Raw genomic sequence first — 12,052 nt, 5'->3', positions numbered from 1 at the left:
ATTATTTTCGGTAACACTGTGTCATCTAGTAGCTAGTTGACATTGCAGTGTTAACGGTTTTTCGGTGACAGTGCGCCATATAGCTGCAGATTGCAGAAGCCAATTCAACCATTCATGTTGGTTGAAAATAACTTTTTTTTTCTAATTCAACTAAAAAATTAGTTGAAAGGAAATGGAGTGTGCCTAAGCTAAGAAATGATGGCACTTTTAGTTGGTGAAATCAACTAAAAAAATAACCATTTCAACTAATAATTTATCATTATTAGGAGATTTTAAATTAGCAAACTAAATAACTAACTGCAATAAAAAAATCAACTAATTTTTTCGCCAAAATGCTGATTTCGGTCTTTCCGTGTATTTTTACTAACATTCATACCATGAGCTATGATGTCCAGTGTCTGGCAAGTAAAAATTTGAAGAAATATTTATTTGAAACGAAATTGATTTCTACATTTGACGCAATATATTCAATTAGCGTTTTTTAATTGATTTTCTTAGTGTTGAGTACTTGTTACGTTTTTTCTCCGAAACGTTACATTTGCCGTTGCTGAATCTTTCTCTTGTTTTCTTTGTTCATGTGTAGTGGTCCAAGGCTGCCTTCTGCGCAGTGGCCCTAAACACAGGATTGTACCTTTGAAGATCTTTATTTATTAAACATTTTTTGCAATATTTTGATTCTAATGGGGGGTTTGAAATGTTTGAGCTTTTCAAAAACTATGAATGTTATGTTATGAAATCTATACAATAAATCTGCAAAACTGAAGAAAAAATTTACCTTCTGTCAAGTTAATGATAAAAATCTTGGAACCAAAAATTAACATTACACACCAAAAAAATATGAATTTTACAGGTAACTTAATCCCTCATACGATGTAATTCATAAAGACCGAATTTGTCAAATGACGGAAAATTTCATTTTTATGGACTTAATGTTAGATTAGCTTGAATTTTGCTGATTTCGACCGTAACTTGCATTCTGTTAGCAGGTGCGACTGTATGAATTTAAATGCACCTTTTACCAGCCAAGCAGTTGTGTGCTTCTGTGGCTCAGTCGATTAACAGACGTGCTTTGATCCGATGGTTCCGCGGTTCGAGTTGCGCGCACGCTATCAGTATTCATTTTTTTTATTTAAATGAATTTCATGTTATGGAATTTTGAACACAATATTAAATGTTCTTCCACGTAAATTTGCGTGAACTGCGACGCTTCATTTATGTGCATCTAATAAGATGTAAAATCACAGGGTTTTTTCGAAGTGTGTATCGTCGACAAAATGAGGTTAGTTTTATTTCCTTACACAGAACGAAATTATGAATTTCACAGCTGATATAATTCTACAAACGATACAATTTATAACTACTCAACTTCTCAAGTGACGCAATATTCCATTCGTACAGAAATTTGCTGGTTCCGAGTGTAATTTGCACTCTGCTAGCAAGTGAGGCTGTATGAATTTATATGCGCGATTTACCAGCCAAGCAGATATGTACACTCTTAGAAAAAATGAAATTTACGCTTGACGTAAATTCAAGTATGCCGTAATTTCTTTGGTGATGACACAATATTACATCTACTAACATGTAAACATAAATTTTACGTCTGTATCGATGTGAGTTTCAGCTAAAACAGCTGTGAAGTTAATGATATGACTTATCTTTAAATGCTTTGTATTGTGAATGCAAGTGAATCGCGACGCTCCTTTTATGTGCATCTATAAAGATGTAACATTTTTTAAGTGTGTACTTCTGTGGCTCAGTCGACTAACTGGTGTGTTTTGTGATCTAATGTTTTTCGGTTCAAGTCGCGTTGTTGCTGTCGATCTTTTGATTTTTATTCCATTCTTTTTAAAGCCATGTAATTTTCAAGTCACACAATTTTACATGTTCTTGAATATAAATTTGTGTAAAACATGACACTCCATTTATGTGCATCTGATAAGATGTAAAATAGCATGAATTTTTCGAACTGTGTAGAAGTAATCAAATATTTATCAAAAATTACAAACTTAGAACTTAAGAAGTTTGCAAATAGCACATCGTAATACTGGCATCTGTGTCTGTTACTATCTCGTAACATTATTAGCGAAATAGTAGAAATTTTTTTTAATATAGTAGAATTAAACGGAATATTTTTTCTTTTCAAATCGATTAAATATCTGTGATGAAATTTGGATGAAGGTCACAGAAATTTTCCACTTTACTTACTATAAAAAACTCAAATAAATTCCTTCAATATTTTACGATAAAACACGAGTGGCCCAATACTGCCGGTTTTTAGTTCAGTGCACATAACTATTTCATATTTGTACGTTTCACCATCAGTGCAAAAAATATTCTGTAAATAGCATTACTTTACGACTACTTAGCGGTTTATGTTGAATCGTTCGGTGGCGTTTGCAGCTAGACAACCTGCTGCTAATGCAATGATGTCACAGTCAATTTTTTTTCCTTTTTGTAATAAATATAAGAAAAAGGTATATAATTCGCTCATAATTTTGAAAAATTGCCGAAGGATTGAGTGTCATACATTAATCGACTCATTTAGACGAACTGAGCAAATGTCCGTATGTGTGTGTGTTATTAACAAAGAAGTCGAGATATCAGAGAAAACTGGGTCCATTTTGATCACATTAGTTGCAAATGAAAGGTCTCCCCGTCAGCCTGAACGCCATTGAATGTTGTTGAGATCGGATTTGTTCTTGTCGAGTTATACTAAGGTTTATGCCAAAATTTTCAGTTTTTGATCATATTTGTTCGATTTAACCCCGGTCTTCTATATATTATGAAACACCCTCCGAATTTTTTTCTGGTAAGCCTGTCACAATTGTCCTTGTATACAAAATATGTCAAACAATTGTCCTTGTAAACTTGGATTCCACACTGCAATAACTATCTAACAAGGCATTGATTTTTCAAATCCGTCCATTTTAAACGGAAACATAGATATTTTTGAGTAAGCGACTTCTCCCCCTATTCCAGCAGCATGGATTTTGAACGCTGCATTATAAAGCGATGCTAGAAGGCAAAGTGAAACCTAAAACACCCCTTGAATAGCACCCTTTTTCCATGATATTTTGCCTCATTTCAATTTAAGCACGGTTTTTTGGCAACATAATCGGATTTTGGCAACATTCGTTCGAATATGACGTATGTATTAGAAAGATAGAAGTACTTTTGAATTCAACACAATGAATTCATAACTCTCAGTTCGGTTTTACATCTCATCCAAGTCAGTCGATAGAACAAAACCGCTTACGTTCGGGACAGAAGAAACCAAGTACAGTATTGGGTAGTGAACAATAGAGCGACCTCGAAATGAGTGAACCAAACGAACAAAAGCTACCGCCGATACGAAAGAATACGATTGTTGTTGACTTCAGGCAGTGCAAAATTCGACCTTCGATACGAGAACTTGAAGGTTTGCTTAAGGAGCAAATGCACCTTGACATTAAACGTGTGCATTTACTTAAATGCAATAAGACGAACAATGTTGTTTACACATTTAGTTTTATAAAGAGTTGGATGCAATTCAATTCACAAAAGACAATAAAAATGTGCACTATGTGGAGCACAAGAACATTAAGTACAATATTCCAGTATATATGGAAGATAGTGCTATAGAAGTGCGTGTACATGATCTTCTCTCACGCGTCATCGATCCTTATATTCGCAAAACTATGCTTCCTTCACACAAACCCCAAGCAACCCCAGTACACCTGGGACAGCCGCCAACAACAATGAAGGATCCCCTTCAACGAAACCATCAGTATCCTCTATAGAACAAAGTACACCTGCTGCAGTTAACAACTTACCATCCAACCAACCAGCAATTGCAACCAATATACAACAAGGTGCATCTACAGCAACTAGCAACGAAAAGGAGACGGAAATCGACAATAATACCATCGATGCGGCAATGGATGACGAGACGAACCACGAACGAAGTGCCCCTCAATCCTCGCAGGAGGAAAATGGAAGCTCCTCTCCCCTTAGAAAAAGGGTGACAACGAGATCCAACTCAAAAAAAAAATTATTTAAAAAATCGGCTCAATCGGCACGTAAACCCCTGAATAAAAAAAAATCATAATTCTGTTGATTGAAAGTACTTAGAGCAATATTTGCTGGAAAAACATAACCTCTTACAACCACATACAATTCGAATCAGTTCGTCGAGATTACCAAATGTGTTTCATTTTTCACAATTTTTTCGGAGTTGGCCAAATCGATTTGTACAAACGAAGATTCATATGAAAGGTTCTATGCTCTCATATAAAGTTCCTAAATTTCATTTGAATCCGACTTCTGATTCCGGGACTACATGATGATATGTTTAACGAAATTAAAACAATGTCACTCATTTTCTCATAGATGACTGCACTGATTTTCTCCATATCAGATTCAAATGAATGGTCCTAAAATCCCGTACAAACTTTTTTTAATCAGATATGACTTCTGATTCAGGAGGTACTGGGTGATTAGTGTAAATATGTCAATTTCACATAAACAAATCGGATTTGAAGATTTTGATAGCCGATGACCAAACAAGTTTATTTCAGTTCCACCGGTATTCGGTTTTCGATCCAAGAGTGTACCAAAAAATTAATTTAATAATTTCGAATGAAATGAAATAGTTTACAATCCCTTAGGTGAATGTAACTGATTTCGGCTCCATCGATTTTCGAATTCCGATTCCGAAACTATCGGGAAAAGAAGGGCTCAATCATTTTCTCAAGAAAGATGAAACCGAGTTTCATAAATCAAAATTCAAATTGAAAGACTTTTGGTTCCATACAAAATTGCTGAAATTTATCCGATTCCGACTTCCGATTCTGGAATAACGCGGTGATGAGTTTTTAGTTTGCAATTACTAACCATTTTGGGTTATGTTGGTCCCTGAATACCGGCTCCGGAAGTACCGTAAATAATGACCGAAAAATCGAAAATGGAACTCACTTCGACATCTCATGGAACGCTTAATCAATTTTCACACGTTTCGTTTAGATTCAAAGGAATAATTTTATGGTTTCATATGAGTTTTCTTTTCGATCCGACTTGCAGTTTCGAAATCGCATTGAAAGAACCTTTCCAAACTGGTTAAAACTACTATAGTTTAGTTATGCGGCGATTTTTAGTATATAAAAGTAATTGCAAACTAAGATTTTACAAAAAATCTCTACTTAATTAATTTATTTATTTCGACAAGCAAATATAGACTACATATAAATGGTTTACAACGTTCACTCACATACTACGCATTATTTCTACGACGAAGCTGAGATTTTATTTGATTGTTTGACATAGTAAGGTCAAGATGCTCGCAGTATTGATTGTAATGGCGCATTATTCGATTGACTAGACTGTATTTTGCATAATTTGTTCTAGGATGTTTTGTTAAAAATAATTTCCTGGAACGTAGTTGACGGCTAGGTATATAAAAATTTATTTTGGAAAATAATAGAGCGACTGATTGAATGCATTGAGAAAAACTGTCGCTGGAAAAATAAAGCATTGCAAAGTCACGGTTTTCTTCAAGTGTTTGTATATTGATGAGCACGCAGCGTGCTTCATATGATGGTAGAGGAAATTGTGTCCAGTTTAATTTACGAAGTGCATATAAAAGAAATTGTTTTTGTATCAATTCAATGCACAATTGCGTTATTCAATTCGTATTCACATATGGATTCTATACTATTCCATACTGCAATATTCCAATATGTGTCTGACATATGTACTATGTAGCAATTTTATAATATATGGGTCTTGAAAGTTATGACCGAGGCGTTTGATAAAGCCCAGGATACTATTTGCTTTATTGATTATTGTATTGTAATGTGCCACAAAGGTTAACTTGAAGTCCAAGATTACACCTAGATCTCGTACAATTTTACTTTTTTTCACTATTTGATTTCCTAAAAATGTGTCTACAGAATGGGTTTCGTTTTTCGTACTGAAAGTTATTTAGTTACATTTTTTTTACATTGAGTTGGAATAGACTTTAGCAGCACCAATTGTGGAATAGATTGATTTCGTTCTGGAATATTACAGCGTCGTTGATACTTTTAATTTCCATGAAGAGTTTCATGCCGTCTGCAGATATAAGCGCTTCAAGATTTTTGAGAATGAAGGAAATGTCGTTTATATGTAAAATGAAAAGCAGAGGCCCCAGGTAAGAGCCTTGAGGTACGCCAGATGTTACATTAATTGGTTCAGAGTTTATGTTTTGGTAGCGAACTACTTGTACACGATTCGGTAAGTATGATTTGATCCATTCCAGAAGGCTATGTTCTATGCATCAATCCACCTAGTAGTGTAAAAGATGCCTTTCTCTTTCATCGCCATAATCTCATTAGAATATGTTTTGCCTTTTTGTTGAGATAATCTCTGACAATAATTTTGGCTCATTTGTGACACCAGTTTTTGCCTTTCTCATATAGAAAGGCTATGCAATCACTGAGAAAACCGACTTTTTTAACCGAGGCCCGGAGGACCGAATGTCATATACCATTCGACTCAGCTCGACGAACTGAGCAAATGTCCGTGTGTGTGTGTGTGTGTGTGTGTGTGTGTGTGTGTGTGTAACAAAAATATGCACTCACTTTTCTCGGAGATGGCTGAACCAATTTTCACAAACTAAGATTCAAATGAAAGGGCTCATGGTCCCATAGCTCGCTATTGAATTTCATCCCATTCCGGTTCCGGAGATATAGGATGATATGCACCAAAAAAAATGGAAAAAAAATTCACTCACTTTGTTCAGAAATGGCTAAGCAGTTTTTCACAAACTAAGAATCACATAGAAGGTCTTGTGGTCCCATAGCCTGCTATTGAATTTCATTTAGATTTGACTTCCGCTTCCGGAGTTACATGGTAATTTGGGAAAATTTGAGAAAAAGTTTGCATTCAATTTTCTCTGAATCAGCTCAACCGATTTTCCGAACTAAGATTCAAATGAAAGATAAATTTTCCTGAAATTCTCTTGAACATTTTATCAAGATCCGACTTCCGGTTCCAGAACTAAGACGTGATAAGTGGAATATTGCCAATTTCATTAGTATTTTTTCACAAGCGATGGTTAAAAACAGGTACAAATCCAATTGAACCTTCTGTTAAATTCTTCTAGTTTGCAGAGCTTGTTATTTTGTGAGCATAAAAGCTTAATTCGGCATTACTGGTCCCCTCTTTTCCACTTCCGGAAGCACCGAAAGTAGTGCAGAAAAACTTAAAAAATAGAACTTTGATTTCTTTACGATGCTTGAACCGGTTTTCACATATCTTGATTTGAATTAAAGCTCATATTATCTTTAAGGCTACTGTGAAATTTCATCCGGATCCGACTTCCGGTTCCGCAGTTATAGGGCAATGAGCGTCAAAATTTTCAAATCGCCATATAGAATGACAATATGTATCACACCGAAAGAAGAAGAAAACACTAAACAAACGATGCGTTCTTAGATCTATCTCGTACATGCTATGAAGAAATCGAAACGGTTACGGATGTCTGCTAATAGTGTGTAATATTGGTAAAAGACGGTGCTTCGGTTGATAAAAATTGTAGCTATTTTATGATTAGTACAACCGAAAGAAGAAACGAAAGTCAATGAATTCAAATTTATATGAAAAAAGCGGGTGGGTAATGTCAGAGACATAACTGGATGTCATGAATAGGAAAACAACTGACATGTTCCTTAACACTTCCGAATATCATTTATTTGATCAATTGTATGAATTATGCAAGCATTCCCCTTTTTCACATTTTTCGCAAAACAAAGAAGGCTTTGCAAACGACACACAATACATCTGCTAGCAGTGGCGATAGAATCCAAACTGATCCAATTTTTGTTAAGAGGTTTCTTTTTACGTGATTTCGTTTGTAGTTTTTTCACTAATGGGCGGTCCTAACGGCTATAAAAAAATTATCATAAAATTGCGATCATATTTCCGATGGCATGTAGCAAAAATTATGTTGATTCGTTAGACACAACAAGAGATATTCACGATCAAAAACTTATCACTCTCTCAGAGGGTAAATTTTGAAAAGGCGCCCCATAGTAAAGTAAGTCATATTCACGACGAAGTATGAAATTTTGACATCCAGTAGTGCAGTAATCCCGTGCCGGTGGTGTAATGATGTCAATAATAATAATAATAATAATAATAATAATAATAATAATAATAATAAAAGTAATAATCCTACTACATGTGTTATGCTGCTGATTCATGCTGTTTACCTTGACTTACATATGCAGAAGTAAAAAAAACGAAGGTTCGCTTCGTTTGTTAGATTTCGTTTAATTGATTTAATCGAAATCGAGCATGAGATAGTAAGTCTAGGTTTAACTAGCTTCAAAACTGTTCCAATTTTGGGTCATATTTGTTGCTGGCAAACAAACCAACTTCGGCTATTCCGGTCATCTGAATCCGGGTAAACAGGATTTGTAGAGTTAGTTAGATTAAGTCCGAACCAACTTTCCTATTTCTTCTATTCAATGAACAGTTGTTTTTGCGAATTCTACAGTAATATTGTTGCTGTTATGAGTAATATGAGAAAGGCATCATTACACCACTAGGTGGATTAAAACAGGTTTTTCAGATTGAATCCAGTAGTTTACGAAAGTATGCTTAAGAGCTTATGTCACATATTTGACAACATTTCTCAGACCAAGCGTATAGGCTCAATCAATAAATCAATTATTCGGATAGAAAATAATTATTTTGTCGATTATGTCAATTGTACGATTATATTTCCGAAACTTGAAATGTCAACCATACGATCTTCAAAATCGACCCACAGCCCAATTTTAGTATCGAACGAGCCTAAAATTCTTGATATTGATTGATCCAAGGAAATTGAGCGGTAATGAGTTTTGACGTTTACGTCCACTTATGCCATTTCATCACCGGAACTGTAAGTGAAAGCCATTTGAACCATAAACCTGTTCAATGACCCAATATTTACTTTCAAACGAGCACAAGATTGTTAAAATCGATTAGGCAATCAACGAGAAAATTGAGCACGAAAAAATCAACGTGTTCTGTTGGTTGCGTCACTTATACCATTATATCTCCGGAACCGGAAGTCACAGGTTGAAAGATTCACGCAAATACACAAACAGAGATTTTCCTATCTCGTTGAGCTAAGTCGAATGGTATATAGGACTATGGGTCTCTGAAGCTTCGTTCGAAAGTCGGGCTTTCCAGAAACTCTATTACTTTTATATGCACGTACATTTTTACGAACCACTGGGACCCTAGCCCTGTGGAAAACACCGATAACGAACCGGCGAGAGAGTAAGCACGATCGCTAACCGAAGTATCGCAACACCGTATTTTTTTTCACCCCGCGGGGAAATATTTATAGATGTTTGATACGATTTACTGCGATTAACAAAATGAGCTTCAACTAATTTCGTGCAATATTATTATGCATAACATAACCGAACTCTTGCACAACCCTGTCTTGCTGAATATCTGGAGCGCCGATGACATGCGCAATATTATGGACATCGCATCTATCCCATCGTAGGGTCATAGATCTTTGCAGAATGAGTTAGGTATGATTTTGTGCGCGCTTAATCCGATTGGTTACACACAGAAAAATTGTGTGTGTGTCTTGTTTCGAAAGTGTTTAAAATATGTTTGAATTGATATTAAAATTTGATTATAGAATTGTACCTTTTCAATTTCGACAATAAACTTTGATATCTATTATAAAATTTAAAGATCAGTGGAAGAAGCACGTGACTTAATTTCGTATCGTGTTCATATGATCTTATTCACTAATTTTGCAGTGCATTTTTTTCGTGTAACGACACGAGTTACATAAAATATGTGCTCCTTATTGCTTCATAGTGCGGGAAAAGAGGTAATTTGAGGACCTCGATCGAGGTTGCAACCCACCCGCTCCTTAACAAACTCAAACATCACCATCGGGGTGTGCTTAATCTCAATTAACGGGTGGTGTAATGCGCTACCATTTATTAACATCACTTAAAACGCTTGTCATTCAAAATGCGCCGTGCGGTACCGAGACGGGGAGGCGTGGTGAAATGTGTGGAGAAACGGTAAATTGTTGCTGATTAATTTGCTCTGTTCTTTTGAAGGGTGATTTTTTGTTTTCGGCTGCCGACGACAATGACGCATCGCTTCAGTAAACACACGGATGATCGGATGGAGGGTGAAGCAATTTCTGCATTCTGCTTCTCTTGCTCGAGTTTCCCTTTAAACCTTGACGGCTGGGCTGTCTGCGTCTGGTTGCTACTGTTGCCGTACGAGATTTCGAAATTGACTGCCACCAACAATGGTTGGTGCAATTTGGCGTTATTTTTTTTTTGTATATGACTAACTGCTATTTTACGAAGAAGTGGTTTGAATGATCGACGTCTTTGAGACTAATTTGGACCGAAACAATGTGCTAATTTTACTGCGAGTGCACAATTCAACGCGATTTGTCAAGTTTAATCGATTTTAGTTGGAATTAAGGTTATGTGCAAAGCATCGTCGAGTAAAGTAACCAAGTTGTAACACGTTAAAATTTTTAGGTCACAAGACGGCCTTTACTATTCGAATATGCTTTTACTTAGTTTATAGATAAAACATTTATTTAGAGAATGCTTGTAATAAACAATTTCCTAAAAGCTACTTTATAGATTAGGTCCAGTCCATAAAGCAAAAGTATAAACTGCGTGTATTCTAATTCTAATCTCAAATCATTCAGGCAACCGAAAACAAATACCGATATTTCTCTTCAACCACGCGCTCAGTCCACTGATCCATTTCGGCAATCAGCTCTGGGCTCAGCTCGTTCTTCCAGCCATCAATGGATCCTTCGCGAATGAACTTATCGTTCGGGAACACATCTTCGTAGTTTACGGCCAAATTTTTAGTCATGGACTCGAACGATAAATGTCGGCAAAGTTCATCGATCTGTGAGTTCGTGTAGTTCCGGCCGAAAAACGTACAAGTTTTCAGCACCGACGACTTCAAGTCTCGTTTCATATCCTCGAAGCTGAGATTCAGAATGTTCGGATAGTCTTCTAGTTGATGATACTCGATAACGTGTCGGTGGAAGGGTGAGTAAAGTTGTAAATCTTTCATAAAAGATCGGACAAAAGCTTCCTTCGTTCCTCTGTAATCCTTCGAGTGATGATAGTAGGAGACGGCGACTGACTTTGGATTCCGATGGATGTGAACGATTTTAGGTTTCACGCTCCAAATTTTTGGCGGTAGCAGCGCCACTGGCAAATGTGTTTTGATGAACCGAGGACTCGGTGTTTCGGTTGTGTACGCGAAAGAACTGGATTCTTCACCGATGTTGAAAATTGTGCTGACTCTATTCAAATTCATGCATCAGTGCAACCGAATTTGTTCAGAAATAAATACTTATATACTTACTCCAAAAAGGGTGATCTATCACGGATGACAGTCGTACGGGCCGTGTTGTAATCCAGATCGTTGCAGATTAACCAGACCATTTCCTGAACCCACGTAGTTCCACTTTTAGGGTAGGATGCAATCCAAATGTCATCTGGTTTCACGTCAAAATTCAACAGATCATGTTCGTATCGCTTGAACAAGTTCGTCGTACAGCATGGCAATGGACTCCAGTCGGTTATTTTGATCGGAACTTTTGAGTAGTCTTTTGGTTTCACCAGAACGTAATCTTCTTCTCCCGTTTGAAAGCGAGTAGCAAGCCACGCGGGATCCCTGATGTTAAAGTATTCAAACGACATTCTGTTTCTGGCAGCAGTCTGTACGAGACTGACTGAAACATAATCATGAAATGAATTTATCAAAGTATTGCATGCTGAATGTCAGATAGCAAAACTAAACCACAATTTGTTCCGCCATGAGATACTGACGCATAAACCGCAAAAATAATCGGTCTTTCAACTTTGATCCTAATTGTGGCGATTTAACAGTGCGTAGTTATTGTTTCGGTAATAGGAACAAGCCTTGTTATAATTGAACATCGAATTAGAGTAAGAGTAAGAGTAAGAGTAAAAGTAAGAGTAAGAGTAAGAGTAAGAGTAAGAGTAAGAGTAAGAGTAAGAGT

General features: G+C 36.2%; 1 protein-coding gene across 1 annotated transcript; it reads right to left on the bottom strand.

Annotated features, from left to right (window-relative positions):
* Positions 1-10,657: 10,657 nt before the first annotated feature.
* On the bottom strand, positions 10,658-11,740 carry LOC131437539 (luciferin sulfotransferase-like). Its single transcript, XM_058606948.1, has 2 exons — positions 11,392-11,740; positions 10,658-11,329 (listed from the first exon to the last, which is right to left on the bottom strand). Exons 1-2 carry the CDS (start codon positions 11,727-11,729, stop codon positions 10,711-10,713), a joined length of 957 nt encoding a protein of 318 aa, XP_058462931.1. The 5' UTR covers positions 11,730-11,740; the 3' UTR covers positions 10,658-10,710.
* Between the last annotated feature and the right edge of the window lie 312 nt (positions 11,741-12,052).

The sequence above is a fragment of the Malaya genurostris genome, chromosome 3, assembly GCF_030247185.1.
Source record: "Malaya genurostris strain Urasoe2022 chromosome 3, Malgen_1.1, whole genome shotgun sequence".
Taxonomy (NCBI): domain Eukaryota; kingdom Metazoa; phylum Arthropoda; class Insecta; order Diptera; family Culicidae; genus Malaya; species Malaya genurostris.
This window is presented reverse-complemented; position numbering and strand designations above follow the sequence as displayed.